The sequence below is a fragment of the Peromyscus eremicus genome, chromosome 4 (assembly GCF_949786415.1).
Source record: "Peromyscus eremicus chromosome 4, PerEre_H2_v1, whole genome shotgun sequence".
In the NCBI taxonomy this organism is placed as follows: Eukaryota; Metazoa; Chordata; class Mammalia; order Rodentia; family Cricetidae; genus Peromyscus; species Peromyscus eremicus.
The window spans coordinates 21,589,727-21,609,157 of NC_081419.1; the positions used below are offsets into that span (position 1 = coordinate 21,589,727).

At 36.1% G+C, this 19,431-nt stretch overlaps 1 protein-coding gene across 1 annotated transcript in view; it reads right to left on the minus strand.

Annotated features, from left to right (window-relative positions):
* The window catches only part of Lrp1b (LDL receptor related protein 1B), a 1,617,914-nt gene that overhangs the window by 1,286,942 nt on the left and 311,541 nt on the right, over positions 1 to 19,431 (minus strand). Inside the window, exon 3 of the mRNA XM_059258831.1 lies at positions 6,594 to 6,731. Within this exon, the coding sequence (XP_059114814.1) occupies positions 6,594 to 6,731 (138 nt within the window). The remainder of the gene's footprint in view (positions 1 to 6,593; positions 6,732 to 19,431) is intronic.

Consider the following 19,431-nt stretch of genomic DNA (forward strand, 5'->3'; position numbering starts at 1 on the left):
TGAACCTTACACTATGCTGCCTCACATAGACCATTAGCTTAGGAACCCCACCCAATAAATACATTTTCAGAAGTCACATATGGATATTATCAATGAGAATTCCTAGAAAGAAGCTGTATCTGCAAAGACTGACTGATTAGAACTGCAGTTTTGTGGAGCGATTGGGTTGCTTAAGGTCCAGAAGCCAATTCCTTTATCTTGGTCTAGCTTTAGTCCTATGAATAGCTATTCCTTGCGCACCTCTTGGCTAGCACTAACATCCTATAACTAGCTGATGAAAACATTTTGGAAGCTATTAACTTAGTAGAGCACTAGCTTCTGCATGCCCAAACTCTATGAATGTCATCAGAGGGCATCTGAAGCCTACAGAAGAGCGTCTTCCATCCAGCTGCAAATGCCTCTCTGGTGTTTCCACCCATGTATTTAAAAAATGTCTTTATTTATGCCTTCTTTGGTTTGTTACTGTAAAAATTTCATGAAACTGCTTTTACTTGGGAACATAGAATATTTCAGGGCCATGGTCACTCAAATTTATATCTAGAATAAACTGCCTCTTTTTCTATTTAAGGTGAGAGCTGCATTTTCCACATCAACAACGTAAAAGCATATTTTAAATTAAACAGTATTTATAGAACTATAACTCTAAAATAAGCATGCACACTACTATACATAAATGAATATGCATATGTTTCTATGTATATCCATGCATAAAGTGGCTATATACTAGTAAGTTTTCAATAGTATACAATCCTAATTTCATGTGTCTATCATTTTCCAGTATATACAATATTACCTACTTTTGAAGATTACATATTGTGTACATGTGTGAAAGAATACAAAACTCCTTTAATATGCAAATCTTATGGATCAATTGACATTTATAAAAATGATGATTTATTGAAAAATTATTCTTCTAGGGATTGTATACATGTGTTTGCATGTGCATATACAAGCTTGTGCATGAACTAGTGTGGAGGTCAAACATCATTGGTGAATGTCCTCCTCAGTCATTCTCCACTTTATGTTTTTGTTTTTGGTTCTTCTTTTGAACTTCAAGATCATTGATTAAGTTAGACTGTCTAGCCAGGAAGCCCTATGAATCCAGTAATTTTTTCTCCCCAATGTGGAGACTGTAGGTATACATCATTGTACCCTGACCTTTTACAGGGTGCTGGGACTTGTGTAGCAAGGTCTTTGTGTGGCAGCAAACATTGTGCAGGCTGAGCCACTTCCCAGGTTCTTTGTTTCTGGAACCAAAGTTGTTCTGGAAATCAACTGGTATCAAATATCATAACCTTTTATATAATTTAATTGTTAAAATTAATCTCTAAGAAGAAACTTGAACCTGAGACAGACTTTAAGCAATCTTACCACTTTACCACAACTGAGCACAAAACACAGAAAACATTTATGAACCAGAAGTGGTCTGACCACACAAGGCCAGGTCTTTAAATCAGATTCCATTTCCTTCTTCACAATAGGCCTTTTGTTATTTGTTTGTGTCTCTGTGTTTGGTTGCTTTGTTGATTGCTTACTTTGAGGCTTTTGGAAATAGAATCTTCTCTGTAGACCAGGCTGGCTCCCAAATACACCAGTAGCTCTACCTCCACTTTTCTGTGATTATGTCTGTTACCATGACTTGATTAATTAAAAAGGTAGATTATTGAATCTACTTTTAAAAAGGAACTACTTGTCTTAAATATTTTACATTGGGTTGGATTTTTGTATATTGTATACAAATTTTGTATTGGACTCACTAAAATAGGATAAATAATGAAATTTTTTCTCTAATATATATATATATATATATATATATATATATATATATATATAATATATATAATGGAGTTTTTTGTCTGCCTCTGTCAAATGTTAAGGAACTAGACTTGACTGTATGTATTGTATATACTTATTGTACTTATTGAATATAGTTTCTCTTATATTAGTTATAACCTTCTTTTATTATTTTAGAAAAAAAGGGGAAATGTGATATATTGTTTGCCCTAATGAAACATATCAGGGAGTCAGAGAACAGAACAGCCACTAGAGTAGACATAGAGGCCAGACAGTGGTGGCACACACGCCTTTAATCCTATCACTTGGGGGGCAGAGATCTATTTGGATGTCTGTGAGTTCAAGTCCACACTAGAAACAGAGCCTGGCAGTGGTGGCACACACCTTTAATCCCAGGAACTAGAGGCTGTTAAGCTTATAGGATTTTAGCAGCAGTTTAGTTGATACCTTCAGGACTCAGAGGATGTCAGTCTGAGCTTTTGTGGAAACAGGATCTGCTGAGGAGTTGTCAAGGTGAGGTTGGCTGTGGCTTTTTCTGCTTCTCTGATTTTTCAACCTTCACCCCAATATCTGGCTTCAGGGTTTTTTTTTTTATTAATAAGGCCTTTTAAAATTTGTGTTACAATGACTAGCAATCTGAAAACTTTTGATGCTTCATGTCACTTGAGCAGACAATAATGATTTCCTATCTCCATCCCCCATGGTGGAAACCACAATGCCTGTGAATTGGTTTTATCTGATATTATTTACACATATATTACATTCCATATTTTTGTTTTGAACAGTTAAAATGGTAGTAGAAGAAGATGGATTGATAGAAGAGTGGAGACAAAAATAACTCGAATGTCTTAGTTTCTTCCTGTCCTGTCTCTTATCTCCTTCCTTACTACCCTACCTCCCATCCTTTCTAGTAGGTTTAAACTAAATCTTAACAGTTAGAAGTTAGGGTTAGAATTACTGAGAATGCTAACTTAGCTCCAGCCCCAGTCTTCAGTAGCCATAACCTAATTGTAAACCTATTCCTAACCTGATCTCTAAACTTAGCACTTATCCTAACCACAACCCTAGCACCAGCCTTAATCCTAACTTTAGCTCTGAACTGCCCTAGTCTATATAAAACACTTGTCCTAAAACTAAAGCTGTTTAAAAAATGGCTGATAAAACAACAAACCAAAATAAAATTTTCCATTCTTAAATATGAGGACAAAATATTTGGGCTTATTTTTTATTTTTTATATTTTTTAATATTAATTCTGTTTTAGGAACTTGAAATATATATGACACTTAAGCAAGGAGGTTAAAAGGTTACTAAATTTCCAATAGTGAATCATTATAAAAAATAAAAGCTACCATTTCCCTTGTTCTATTCTGAAAGAATTTCTTGGTTACAAATCTCTCCAGGATGTTTTAAAAACACTTTATCGTAAGACTTAAGTTCTGTGGATAATGAAACAAAAGATAAAAAGACAGCTGTCTATTTTAAATGTTCTGTTTAGTCTTTATAGTCAATGTATTTGAATTCTTGACAAGAGATTGATGATGAAGGAGCATATACTACCAAGTTTGAATCCCAGCATAAGTAAGGATCTGGTGCAATTAAAAATTAATGCTATTATTTCAATGAAATAAATGTTCATATAAAAGAACGTTTTCATGTATTTCTGGTTAAATACACTAATTATCTATATAGTAGGCCCAAAATACCTAGAAACAGGATCAGAAAAAAAGTGAAAACTTGCAAAAGACTTGTGTGGCATTTCTGTGCATACACTGTGCTTGAGAGGTAATTATTTCCTGTCAAAACTTTTCATTTCTTAAGGATTTCAACTCCTTAGCTATTTAATCTTCTTGGGTTTAGAAAGACCCTAACTATTTGATGAAATGAAACTATATGGATTACATAGTTATGTTTTTCTAGTGACATGGAAATTAGATGAATTTTCCTCAGTGATTTATAGAGTGTTGATATTTTAACAGAATAGGAGCTGATTATGACTGAAGAATGCCATCCCCACTTGGATCCATGTGCATTGCCTGCTTGTGCAGCTAATGTAGTCTAACTCAGGGTAGAATTGTAAAGAATTACTCTTTCAAATGCCCAACCAAAATGTGGACATAATCAATTATCCTAAGAAGGTCAAATTTAAGATTGTATTTTTATATATGCTATGGTCTGATCTCTGTCAGTTCCATCTAGCACTTTCTGTGCCTGAATACAGGTCTCAAACTTTAATACATGCCTTTTATTGCTCCTACACTTTAGATAGGGAACTATTGCTACTACTTTGAAATACTGTGTAGGAAGAAATGAAATTTTGAAAATATAATGTGGTTATTTTACCAGTGCTTATTGTTAAATATTTTACAAGAAAATTCCTGTATATAACTATACTCATATAAAAATCCATTTTTCCATCAATTGGAACCAAATTATGGAGATTAAAATATCCGTGTTACAGAAAAATCATTAATAATAGATATTTTTTCATTATTTTGACTAGAAAGGAATTGATTTCACTAGGAAACATTCAGAAAACAATTCACTAAACACAAAAGCATTCCCAAGACTAGAACATAATGTTCAAATCTTTAAGCTTTACTTATTATTAATTTTCATAAAGACTACAAATATCCTACCAAATGTACTTTGAATCATTTATTAGAAGAAAGGGCCAAATTCATTTGTGAGTCATGGCTGAGGCTTTGTGTGTAATTATTTAAATTAGAGTACATGCTCTGAAAGCAATAAGCTTTTTTTTTTTTTTTTAAAGACAGCAACGTAGGGAGAAGTAATTCAGAAGGAAGTGCTCAACACAGCAGCACACAGTGTACTTTGCCACTTCTTTTCTTATTTTGTGTCTATAGCAGAAAGGTCCCTAGATGCTTGATAGGGACTGTGCTTGGAAATCTTTCAGAAACTATGTATTCATCAGTAATGAGCAAGGGAGAGGAAAACATTCTTGAGTGTGGAAAAAGAGACTTCATTCATGCAGAGTCATTGTGCTAACAAATAGCCACTTTTGCCTCTTTAAGACACACCACATACATTATACAAATCTAACGTTCTGTGATGTTTTTTGTCCATGTCTCAGAGTACAATCAGTTACAGATGGTTCTGAATTTATCTTCTCTATGAAAAATACTTTTAGCCATTCAGTCTAGAGTGGCATATCTTTTAGCCTTGATCCCACTGTTCTATATAATATATCACAGAGAGGCAACTGGGAGAACCTTGTTCTGACAGAAACAGAAAATCCAAGTTTATCTGCATTGTTTATTGTGTCTTGAGTCCACCCATCTAAAAGGCAGTCCCTAAGTGTGAACATTCCAAAGAGATGTAGATAGTAAGTTCCTCTGGGACAACTAGAAATTTAATGGCTCGTGTCTTTTCCTACATCACTGCCTCTCCAATTTTACTGTATTATATTTCTCTTTATGTGTGTGTTTACATATATACATGTGTGGATCTGAACATCTGCCATTAAATTGCCTGGAGCTGGAGTTACAGGCAGCTATGAGCTCCCTAACATATGCGCTGGAAACTGAACTCACATCCTCTCCAAGAGTAGCAAGCAATCTTAGCCACTAATCCATCTATCCAACCCTGTCTCTTCAGTTTTCTAAAACCTCCTCTATTCCATGTGTCTCACTAACCCTAACATAAGGGCCATATTCTTGCTTACATCCTGACTTCAGTGACCTATTGTGGAGATGTTTGATCCTGTTCTTCCTTTCCTGGGCCATCTTGCAACCAAGCTCTCGGTGTAGAAGTCAGACTCTGTCACTGCAATCTGTTTACAAAGCTTCACCTGTGTTTTAAAGTCCTTTCATGTGTGTTTCTCTCCTTTCTATCCCTACCAAGGGTCTCCAGTACTTCCTTTTGACTGATCCGGAAGGAGTGGATGTATAGCAGCAAAAGAAATGGTGGCACCTCAGAGCTGTCACCAGCCTTTGTGCGTTGCTTCCTACCAGATGGTGGATAGCCATGTTCCGAAAACTGGTGGGAGGGGGCCGGTACTAAACTACAAGTACAGAAAATATGAGATTTGGAACAAGTCCCTATAGGTAAAGGCATCCACACACTGCCCTGGACCTGGCTTGTGTTCTCTCAACTGAGGTAGGGCAATTAAGAATAGGGACATGTGTGGGAGGTTTCTTCTTTTATCCAGGGCTGGCCTGATGCCCCAGAACTGCACAGGGCTCTTATGCTTCTTAGTCTCATGTTTCATTCCCTTGTAACCCACACCCAGGTTTTAGAATGTCCCTGATCCACTTACACTTTAATTTCTTTTTATTTCAATTTTTTCTCTCATATCTTTGAAGAAATTATAGTCTGATATTTAAAAACACATTAAAATTGCAAGAAAGTTAATAGTGTAGTAGGACAGAACTAGTATTAAAGAAAATACTTCCCATGAGCACATAGATTTGAATATAAAATTGTAGGAGAGTTCCTGCTAATATTTTGTTTAAGACAAAGATGGAATAAACAGACTTGTGGGCCATCAGTCTACTATGATAATGACTCCTCATTCTCCTTTGCTCAAAAGAACAATTTTATGTGAGGTAGTGTTTTTAAATCTCAGTTTCCAAGTCTGGGTGTGTGTTTGTTAACATGTTTTTCAAGAAACTGTGGTAATTATACCTTTGAACTTTGTACTGAGAGACTGGAAATAAAACCTATTCTCTCTCTCAGCTACATTTACAGTTGAAAGAAAAGGAGGGTTAGACTTCTCTTTGAACTTTTATGACTATACACAGTTGAGTATTTCAATTCCATTGTCCCACAACAGACTCACCCTGGCAATGCACTCCCTCGTCAAAGCCGTTGGGACAGTCTAACACCCCATTGCACAGTTGTGACAAATGGACACACGTGCTGGCTCCACGACAGGCAATGTGGTTCAAAGGGCACTTGATCTCCACCTCCTTGGGACCTATAGGTGAGAGGAAAGAAAAGTCTGTGTTTTAGCTTTATTTTTTTTCCGAGTGCAAAAAAATAATAGCTTTAATTAGAAAACAGAATTGCAGACACCACCACCAGAGCTCAGCTCTGACTTCAAAACATCATCTTAAAAGGTTTATAGCACATGAAATTTTGTACATTTTTTCAAATAATTCATTGAAACATAAATATGCTTCTCAACCATTAAAACGGCATGGATTGCAAGCCCAAGGATTGGTTTTCTCTATCTCTTATTCCTAGCTAAATTTGGTAAGGATGTCAAACTTCTTCAGAACTGTGAAAGGTGGCTAATGACATTTTTTCCCCAAAACATCATCATAGATTTAATTTGAGTACCAAATGAGAGCTGTTATCATAGTTAAGTAAGGAATGTTCTAACAGTGAGAGTTGCCCTTTATAAATGTCTTCTTTTGTGTTGTAAACTTTTAACAAGGAAAGTGGACACAGTCACATTGTACTTTCACCACTTAGATGAGACAGAGTAGTAACGAAGAAATATCCAGGATTATATGAAATGATGAAAAATGCAGAAGAGGGTGCTTTTATAGAATAAGAAAACAAAAAGAAAAAATGTATTACACATTAAATGTACCTTTAAATCCCTATCAAGTATAAATTATAGGTCTACGTGATTCATTTGACTAAAAAAAAAAAACTATTTACCTCCAAACATTTGTATTTTGGCTTATATAAAAAATGACTTCTAATGACTTATCCTTACATCTATAGATTAATACAGCTCTCAATACTCCTAAGAGGTATTTCTTTTGTCATTAAATGATTATTAACGCAGAGATTCACACTTGGCATGGTGCAAAGAATAAGAGACTATGGAGTGCTCAGTCTTAAGTGGGGCATCTATATCACATTCCTTTGTCCGAAGGCTCAAGAGTTGTAGTTGAAGAGGAAGCAGAAAGAGTGTCAAATATGAAGATGGTGAGTGACAACAAGAAAGTAGTCTCCCAGACACAACAGGACAACAACTGCACTTGTGAACTCACAGTACTATGATGGCATGCACACGAGCTGTGCAAACTTAGACTAGAGCTAATTGCAGCATGGAGAGGGCTGTTGGGCATGAATTTCCACACTTAGTCATTGAACTACTCACAACTGATAGCTGCTAGGATAAGCAGAGTCAGTTCTGTTTAAAGGTATGGCCATAGGAAGTTGACGATTCTCCAGTGGAAGACCACTTAGCCACAAATATAGGAGCAAGATACATTGGACTTGAGGAAGAAAAAAGACACAATATTGGGTAAGTAGGGAAGGGGAATGGATCTCAAAGGAATTGGAAGGGAGATGAATATTATCAAAACACATTGTACCTAATTATTGAAGAAATAATAAATATAATTGTACATTAGTTGAAATGTTGCCACTAACAGGTTTCTGTGTAATTCTGAAATATATTTATATAATTTCTTCCATATAAGTTTACTAATTTGTAATATGCCTATTGCCAAATGTGAAATATATTTTATTGTAATAATTCATTAACTCGAGTAATCACTGTTTCTGGAACTACCTCTTTGTTTCAACTCTCTGTGTATGGATATATCTCTATTCATAAAAATAAATGTGTTTGAGTTCAGAACAGATTAATGAAGGTAAGTGAAGCATTGATTCTCAAAGTATTCGAAGTAATAATTACAAGGTTAACATAACAGAAATTAACTTAAAATAAAAATTATGAAGCTATAAATATATATGGTTAACAGTTATAAAGTTACTCTTGAAAATTGTTTTTCTTTAAAACTTAAAATTAGCCATAAATATCAAACTGGCCTTAAGCTAGTGGTGTATAGTGATAATATAATTCCTAATGAGTATATAATTTAGGGAGGTTTTAAAAATTTTTATAGTAAGAAAATATAAATGAATTAGTAATTAAAAAATAGTAACTGTTAGCCGGGCGGTGGTGGCGCACGCCTTTAATCCCAGCACTCGGGAGGCAGAGCCAGGCGGATCTCTGTGAGTTCGAGGCCAGCTTGGGCTACCAAGTGAGTTCCAGGAAAAGGCGCAAAGCTACACAGAGAAACCCTGTCTCGAAAAACCAAAAAAAAAAAAAAAAAAAAAAATAGTAACTGTTACCAGATGCGAGGGAAGGGATGGCCAGACTACAACCCATGGGTCCAGAGAGGCTAGCTAACAGGGAAAGACTCCAGGAGGGACACATGGAAGACCCAGCGAAGGAGAAGTGGATGAGATCTACATGAGCAGACTGGGTGTGGGGGCTGGGGTGGCAGAGGGCGAGGAGTGGGTAATGAGAACATAGGGAAATGCGAGGGTCGAGTTGAAACAGGGACAGAGTGGGAGGGCAGGGAGGGACATATCATGATAGATAAGGACATCATGGGAAAAGGAAGAGGTAGGGTGCTGGGGAAACTCTCAGGAACCCACAAGGATGATACTACCTTGGATTGCTGACAGTGGTCCAGATAGATAAGGACATCATGGGAAAAGGAAGAGGTAGGGTGCTGGGGAGGCTCTCAGGAACCCACAAGGATGATACTACCTTGGATTGCTGACAGTGGTCCAGAGGGTGCCTGGACTGGTCTACTCTGGTGACCGGTCTAGCGAATACCCTAACTATCATCATAGAGCCTTTGTCCAGTGACTGATGGAGGCAGATGCAGAGATCCATGGCCAGGTGCCAGGCTGAGCTCTGGGAATCCAATCAGATGAGAGAGAGGAGGGATTTTGCAGGCAGGGAACATTGAGATCATGACAGGAAGAAGTGCAGAGATGACCGGCTCATAAACTGTAGACTAGCGGCTATGAAGCCCCCAGGGTACTGCACTAGGCCCTTTGGAAATGGAAGACGATTGTTTGGCTCGAACTGTTTGGGGAACACCCAGGCAGGGGGATCAGGATCCATCCCTGGTGCATGGGCAGGCTTATGGGAATATGGTGCCTATGGTGTGGCGCCTTGCATAGCCTTGGTACAGTGGAGAGGGGCTTGGACCTGCCTAGACTCAGTGTGCTGGGCTCTGCTGACTCCCCTGGGCTCTGCTGACTCCCCATGGGAGACCTTGATTTGGGGGATGTGGGGATGTGGGGTGGCTTGGGAGGGAGGGCTGGGAGATGGGAGGAGGGAGAAGGTGGGATCTCTGGGTGGTATGTAGAGTGAGTAGAAAATTTCTTAAGAAAAAAAAATTCAGTTAAAAAAAAGGAAGTTTTGGAGTTTCATAAAAAAAAATTGACCTTAAAATAAATAAAATGTTAAAAACAATTAAGGCCACAGCTATTAGTACAAAATGCTTAACACCAGAAATTAGGATATTCTTATCTTATGATGCAGCAAGACAATGACCTAAGCAACCTGGCAAAGGATTTGGAGCAGCTTCTCAACCAATGAGTCTCGACCATGGGGCTGGGAGTCGCTGAAAGACATTTTTACAGGGGTAGCCTGGAAACACCTGCATGTTGGTTATTTGCATTGAGAAAACACCAGCAAAACTGAAGTTGTGAAATAGCAACAGGAAGGATTTTATAGCTGGGGAGTCACCACAACATGGAGAACTGTATTGATCGGTCAAAGCATTGGGAAAGTTGAACCACTGGCTTAGAGATTGCCTCTCCTTACCTAAGGCACAGTCGTGCTTAAGAATGTATGCTTAGCCCCCTTGTCTCTTCTAACTTTGTTAAGCTTAGGCTATTTTGATAAACTAAGTCATAAAATTAAAAAAATATAGCAATTGTTCAATGAAAAGTAATGCCTGCGTAGGGCAATGAAAGTACGGCCATCTATTTTAAGATAGCCATGGAACTAAAGAAGAACGCAGCAAATAAAGGCACACTTGGCTCCAGAAGTAAGGGTCATCATTTAAAATTGCAAAAAGAGAGATGTATCTTGATTATTGAAAAACAATATATAGAACTATGAGATTCTTAGCACTGACACACAGGATCAAGAGAGAAGCTGGTCAGAGGCAGGGAAATGTGTTTTCCTTGTACACCAGCTTGGGGAGTCTTCACTCTTGCTTCCTTTCCACTGTTACCGTGGAAACGAGAGCTTGGCTGGTTAGCCTTCCACCCTTCTAAGACTTTTATACTAAAGTACATTAAGACAGTCATATCAAAACGGAGGTTCTTTATAGAAATGGCCCTCTACTTTGAGAGTTAAGCACACAATAGTGAAATAATATCTTAAATCCTTTGATGAATGTCAGAATTATTTAATTGGAACACAGTAAAATCCATACACACACACACACACACACACGCCCATATATGATATATATATATATATATATATATATATATATATATACAGTACACAGACATCATTCATATATATATTCTTTTGAGAAGGTATGGGCACCTAAACAAGTACATAAAGGGAAGTAAAGCACTGATTTTCTAAGTATTTCAAATATTATTTGTAAGATTAACATGAAACAAATTCACTTAAATTTATAAAGCAATTTAAATATCTATTGTCAATAGTTATAAAAGTACATCTTGAAAATTAAGTGAGATACAGCAATACATTCCTCAAACAAAATCCTCCTTGAAGGTAGTTAATATGGGCATGTCATATATTGTGGTAAAATGCATTTCTGATGCTCTCTGTTCATGTGAGTAAAAATAATTCCATGATGCTCTCCTCATCCTACCCCTTAATGAAGAGAAAAAGCAGTATGATCATAGCTTCCATTCATCCACCTGTGTGAAATAAAAGCATGTGGCAATGAATGCTGGATGCATCGCTGAGACATGCAATACATCCTTAAGTGACTAATCAACATCATATAATAAAGGACCTGTTTGAAGTCTCCAGGATATTAATACATCTGACACTGCTTTTGCACTTGCTGAATGATGAAGAGTTAAAAATGTTTGGATGGGATGTCGAACAAGGTAAACACTGGAAATTTCAAAAAATACAAAAGGAATTTTCATCACGTAGATTTTTTTTTTAGTCTAAACACTAAAACTAATTTTAGCCTACTAAGTACTACAATAATATTTTGAATACAACAGTTAGAAATATATTCCTCCTTTATAAGATTTATATTATAGCAATACTCCCAAATAGTATTTGTTTTTGAAATTATATACTTTGTCCAATTAGTTGATATAGACTTCATTTTTAAAACTAAGCTTGCTTTACAAACAAACCTCCTAGACTGATGTGATTCTCCTGTATTCTTTTAAAAGCTAAATTATGTTTTGAATATGTACAAAATATTTTCTCTGTTCAGTAATTGAGTGTAAGAAAAGACAGAAGCCCCATCAAACGTTTTGTCTTACTGAAGATACTGAGTTTGTTTTGTGACTAGTTGGAGAGACAAATGTTACCACAGGAGCAGCATCAGTCCCCAATGCTAAGCTCTTCCTGCAGGCTGATGTCACTGCCCACTTTCTGCTCCTTGTCCTACCAAGAATCACTCATCTTGTCTTTCCTATATATATCTTAGCAGTCCTAAGTCCTCTTTCTGAAATCCAATTAAACCTTCTTAACTTGTACACAATAATAAAGACAACTTTGCTAAGTGAATATTTTTCAAATAGCCGCCCTGTTTTCTACTTTAAAAATGCACAGTTGAACATATTTTTTTAGAGTTTAGATTGGAAATGCTACATGACTATTGTCTGGCTTTTCTCCACTCTCTGAATTCTGCTGATTATTTTTTCCCTCAGCAGAATAAAGTTTAACTTATAAGAGTTAAACAAAACAAAACAAAACAAAACAAAAGGTCTAGTACAAAAAGGAAAATGGTCATCCTTATGGGAACTTAAATTATGCCCAACATGACATAGTATGCATTATTTATGGAATATTCTCAATTAGTAAATCGTAAAACTAAACGTTAAATTGGAATTTTGTTCACAGTGAACCAGAGCGATTCAGATTCCTTCAGAAACATCCCTGGTTTCCTGTTAAATCTATACTCTACTTTTCTATCTCTTGCCTCTTGGACTCAGTCATATTACTGTGGATTTTTTTCTTCACCCCTCCCCAGCATATCTACATGTAGTTCACGTCCATTTCACACGTCTTCCTATACCCGATCATCATCAGCCTAGAAAGCAGGCTCTTCAGTGGCGCACAATCATTATTTTTCCTGAAAGTTTTCCCATGCTACTCCGTGCTATAGTCTATCACTCTGAATTGGTCCATGACTATTATTTTCAAGCATTTTGCTTTAGCATCGGACTGTGAGATATCTGGTATTAGTGATTATTTCTTTTTCATCTTCACGATACAATCTGTTGACACAGGCTGACACTCAATGTGCGCTTGATGTTCAGTTGCTTGAAAGAACACAGCTGATTTCTATTCTTTTTCTGACATACAAAAACTTAAACTTTTCTCCCATTGACACAATTAATTGACAAATTTCCACTAATAGAAATATCAACCTATGACTACTTTCAATTTATAATGATTCTTAATTTCTGACCAATTCTAAACAAAATGCCATGGCTTGAATTTATTATCTAATTGAAATGTAATGGGCATTGCTTACAAATAATATTGAGATTTAGATCATGCTTCATCGTTGGCCCCCTTTCACTCCCATTACACACCATGTTCACTCTCACTTCTGGAGTTTCCTTTATGCAATGCCATCATCTAGAATCCAAACATTCACTTTTTCCTGTGCCCCACACAATCCTTTAATATAAATTTAAACCTTGGCCCCAGCCTCACTTTTATTTTACGAAAAGCTGTGTGACACAGTGGAAAGAGCATTTGATTTGAAGACCAACCCTTGCATTTGTTTTTATAGCTACTGAGCAGTCATCTAAATTTAGTACCACACTTACCTCACTGAAAAAAATAGAAATAGTATCTACATTTGAAAATTGTGAAAGGTGCAAATGGAATGGTGGGGTTAGTTCTGATGTACTATGTAAATGCAAGCTGTTTGGGGGAGGCCAACGCTCTCCATTAAGTGAACTTTCTGTGATACTGTCTATATTAAGTTGTACTTTTAATAATGTTTGGATCTCTGAATGTTCTATAAATGGTGCCATAAGTGCAATCCTGCATCAACTTCCTGATAACAAGTGCTTTCATTTATTTTATCCCTCCACTTAAAATATGGTATATTACACTGCAGAAAGGAGACTGTGATGGTGACTGGTCTGCAAAAATATCAGTTGAGAAATGATTTCAAATAGAAAAACATGAGATGACATACTAGGAAACTTAAAACAAGAAAGTTTTGTAATTTATATTTGTATATTCAATTTAAATATTGAAATTTTATTATAGTCTTTAGAATCATGTGAAAATCAGTATTAAGTAAATTTTAATACTTCAGAAGATATGAGATTTTTCTATTTAAAGTGTGACTCTCAACTCTGAGATGTGGAATATTTAATGCTGTAAACATTTTCTCTTTATTATTTTAAGATTCCATGACTCCTAAGAATTTATAACAAGTATCTTAAAATTAACTTCCTATAGACATTGTAAACAAGTATTTAATGTCAACATATCTTAATTATATATTAGAATTTCCAAAGAACCATTACACTGTTTATATTTGTTTTATCTTTTCTATCTATATTTTCTTTCTTTATTATAAGGAATGCTTCTCCACCCCAAATATAGTTCTTTGAACATATTACAAAAAGCATAGCTTCTTAAAGTTTGGAAAGGGAAAAGTAATTCCTATGCACTTAGATATGTAGAAATATTACATTAGTGTAATATTATAATCATCAGATCTGCAGAGTCAAATAATTACAGCAATTGAGCTCAATCATAAAAACTACATGGCAAGTGCATGGGATTATTACTCCATGTTGTTTCAGATGATTGGTGCATAGTGCAAAGGTGCTTCATGTACACATGTACATTTATTGACATTAAACAGAAAACTGGAATATGTACACCTGTACCCATGCACAACTCCTGATACTAAATAGAACACTGGGCTGTGTACAGACATGCGTATGTACACCTACTGATATTAAGGAGAACACTGGGTTATATACACATGTTCACATCACACCTACTGATATCAAACAGAATACAGCATTGTGTACACGTGTACGCATGCACACCTACAGATACTAAACAGAATACTGGATTGTGTCTGTGTGTACACGTGCACACCTACTGATATTAAGTATAACATGGATTCTGTACTACCTTTACAGTAGGAACACAAACTTTCTTTATTTGTGTGACTCCATGAGATTATGCTCTTATCTTTGACTACAAATTAACTTTATATTTTATGTTTAGGATGGAACTGGGGCCTTTTTGCACATTTAGAAAGGTCCCCAGCCTCCCATCATTTAGTCTTCATGTACTACCCCAGCCAGCAAAACAGTATTTTAACTCAAGGGTAAAGCAAAAGAAATTTATAATATTTCAAATATAATTAAAATTAGATTTATGAACTTTAACTTCTAAATGAAACATTGTTGACTTATCTTTTATTAGAATAATCTATGGGATTTCACCTGAGGAAAGAGAAATATAAATAAAACCTTCTAAATCCTCACATGCACTCAATCTAGTAATAATTCCAGTAGACCAAACACTTTCTGAGGAAAACAGGTTTCTGTAATAGATTTTTTTGTTTACGTAATTTGAATAGATGTTGTAAAGATTGAAGAACCTGAAAAGTTGTAAAGCTGATTGATTTTGTCTAGTGCTTCCCTTTAAGCTATCTCTGACCTCTCCCTGTTTTCTTAGAGCCCTGGGGATGGAAAGTTTGCACTTTGATAGCATGTTCAGGGTTTCAAATCTTCTCTCATTACTCCTAATGCTAAGAAGTCTCATTGATAGAGACAGCTTCAAGTAGCACAAAGAAATATATAAATTTAATACTTAAAAAGCATGGCTGCGTACTCAGGAAGATTGTGCCATATTAAAGCAATGTTGCCATGACCACAGTCCACACTGCAGACTATGATGAATCTGTAAGTAAATAGATGACAGTACAATTCTTTTATTAAGGAATTCTAAATCATATCAAATGGCATTACAGTGCTAAAATGGTGTCTCAGGGCTCAAGAAACAGCTCAGTGATTAAGAATACCTACTTCTCTTCCAGAGGACACCAGTACTGGTCTTAGCACCTACATCAAGCGACTCACAATAATTTGTATTTCCAGCCCCCAAGGGACAGCCAACATCCTCTTTTTATTCTATGAGTGCCCACACACAAGTGTCCTTCACTTACACACACATTTTAAAAATACTAAAAACAAAACAAAACAAAACAAAAATGCTCTGATGTTTGTGTGTACTTGTATATGTGTATTGTGCTGACATTAAAATATATCAAGTGATTTTCAACCATTTTATTGATTTTGACATTTAAATAGCATATACATATGAAGTTATAACATTCTCCTACATTGCAACTGGAAATATAACATGGATCAAATTGACAATGAAATATTAGTATACAGTCATAGTCAACATTTTGACATTAATTATAACCTTCAGAACAAAAACTGATCAGACCAACTTACTGCCTTCCCTTGACCTTCAAATATAAGTACAAATATATTTAAAAAATAGACCAAATATTGTCTTACATGTTATTGTCTCTGCAACATTGCCTTCATTAAAACCAGTGCTAACAGGGCATTATATGTTCAGTGCTTATTTAACTGTTTCAAATCCTCATCTCTTCCTCTCCAGATAATATTCATGGGTTCTTGGAGTGCTGAACATATTATTGAGAGGAAGAGAAGGGGATTTGTATAGATAGAAGAGACTAAACAACTATATTCAGGTGACTCAGTCTCTAGAAATCTTAATATATAATTAAGTCATAGATAATTCTGCTGAATGATATGTCAACACAGTTTTATTTAGAAGTTCATAAATCTAACTTTAATTATGTTTGAAATACTATAAATTTCTTTTGTTCTTCCCCCTGAGTTACAATATCATCTTGTTGGCTGCAGTAGCACACACAGAAGTAAATTATGGGAAATTGAGCATGTAGTTAAGTATGTGCAAAACCCTTAGTTCTATTTCAAGCATAAAAAATATTATAAAGTAATTTTTGATCAAATCTAAGAGCATAATCTCATGTAATCAAATAAATACAGAAAAGTTGTGTTCCTACTCCAAAGATAGTACATAATTGGCAGATAATAGAGTTCTGGTTTGGAGCTGAAATATCAAGTTTGACAACATCCTTTGAACACATAGAGCAGAAGCTAATTCTTCACCTCTGAACCAAGTGCTTTACCCCCTTGTTCTCTTGGGTCACTTTACTATGATAGCATAATAGCTGCTAGTTATGGTTGGTAAGTTCAGGGCAGTGTGAAAAGCCTGACATTCTAGAAATAGACAGGACTCCACGGTATGAAGCCCTCTAAAAGACGGACAATTGATAGGAAAAGACAAGCCCAAGAAAAATAGTCAGATAAAACTGCTGAGGAAAGGGATTTTGCTCACTGATACAAGGGAGGTTGCAGGCCAATACTCTGCTGACTGGTCCTTATGACAGACAACTGAGCCCAGACATGTAAGAAGCATTGCTTCTGAGTTCAGTGTTGTCCACATGGGAACACTGCTATGTAGTATCATCAAGAAGGACACTTCTTAGAAATCTGCAAAGGGAGAGGATTGCTTTTCCTGAGTCTTCCATTATAGGCTACAATAATTAAAGGTTAGATGCAGGCTCCCAGTTAAGACCTAAAAACCAAGAAGAGATTAACATCAAGTGAGAAATAGAAGAGAACGTTTTGAAGTGGTAGTGTGTTAGTCAACTGAATTCAAAGAAATTCTTAATGTATCAATGGCTACCAAACTCCATGAACCTTTAGTTACTTCTCTCCCTAAGGAAACAAGAAATCAACACTTGATGTTTGACACTCAATTTAAAAAATAAAATGCTGCTATTGCCCCCCCTTCATATGAATAAAAAAATGATCAAGAAGGTTCTTCAAGGATCTATAAGAAACATAATATTTTGTTGGCTTATCTCTTCCTCAGAATTTACCCAAAATGTAATAATCAACTTCACAAATTTGGAAAACAGACATATTTTACAGCTCTCAGTGAAGACAGAACTAAGAAGAACACCACCTTTCTGATTTACAGGGCAATATGATCTATATTCTCTGTGGTGGCTGCATACCACAAGCATCAAGACCTTTGCTGATTCTCATGGAACACTTAGCACATTCTTTAGTTGGCATTGCTTTTTCATTGTTCCACTGAGAGAAAAACTACCTGACATTTTCCAGGATTGAAAGAATAGAACAAAATGGGGAGGAGAAGAATATATGCCTTCCACTTTCCTCATTGTATTTTAATTTACTGTGTGTTTAAACAAATAAGCAACAATTTGGGAGGTCTAGTTAGCCTACAAATATGCTATGAGGAGGAGTCTATCAGAGTGTGTGTCTTTCCCTTGTTGAAAAAGGCTATCAGAAAATGATTTTTATGGAAGAGTGAAAGGGTATGGGGGTAAAATGACAATAAAGATGTCTGAAAGAGGTTACAAGAAATCATGCCATTTAACTCCATCTAAAAGAAACCTCTAATGTATACAATCTTGTGTATTAGTATACATATATTGTTGTAATGAGTTTTCTCATCTGGGATGGCAATGCTCCCTGTAAGAGCCAAAGGCTTCCTAACCAAAAAAAAAAAAAAAAAAAAAAAAAAAAAGTCCAATAAGAGACATGACAAGTCCTTTTCTAAGTTGTTGGTCAGGCTTGCTTAAGAGACTCCTCAAACATACAGCCTATTGCTATTTAACCCTTGCTTGTCCCCCAAAGGTGGAAGGTAAATCACTATTGCCAGAGACATACTGCACTTCAAAAATAGAGCACAGAGGACTTTGAGATGGAACTGACTTGGTTGACTCATCTCTAAGGACTAGCTTTCCTGGTACCAGAAGTACCATGCAAGCTTCCAAAGGAAGGAGACAACCAACAGTCCTATACAGCTATGATGACAATGAACCACATCAATGACCTGTGTGACATAACCCTAAAGGCTCAGTAGTGGCATGCAGACTTTGGTGATAACCAACAGCTCTCCAATTGGACTTAAAGTTTGCTCAACAAGAGATAAATTGTGCCTGGTACTGGCATCCTAGCCTATTACCCAGAACTAGTGAAGTCATGGATCCTAGAGAAGAATCTACTACCACCACTTTACTAAACCAGCATAATCTCTAACAATAATCCGATAATCTAAACATTTGTCCCCATACTCACAGGAAAGTGTAGTCTGCATCCACATCAAGGAAACTTCTCTTAGCAACAGAAAGAAACCACTACAGAAAATCACAGCCAATCAAAATGCAAAGCTGTCCAATCCAGTCCCAGTGGATACATCTACAAAACATTTCCATCTGTAAGGTCAGGAAACTTTATGGAAGACAGTGCCAAAATCTTTTAAGAACCAGATAAGCGTGGAGTTTGTTGTGAGATTTCTGTGGTGGTTTCAATGAAAATGAACGCTTATAAATTAGAACGACTGATTCCTCACTGTTAAGAAGGATTAGGAAGTATGGCTGTGTTAGAGGAAGTGTGTAATGGGAGGGGGACTGTGAGGTTTCAAAAGCCCACAGAAGACCCTGTCTCTCTTTATTTCCTGCCTATGGATCAGGATGTAAGCTCTCTACTACTGCTACAGGGTCATGCCTCCCTGCCTGTTGTCATGATGCTCATGCATTAACACTCAGAAACTGTAAGCAACCCCCAATTAAATGTTTTCT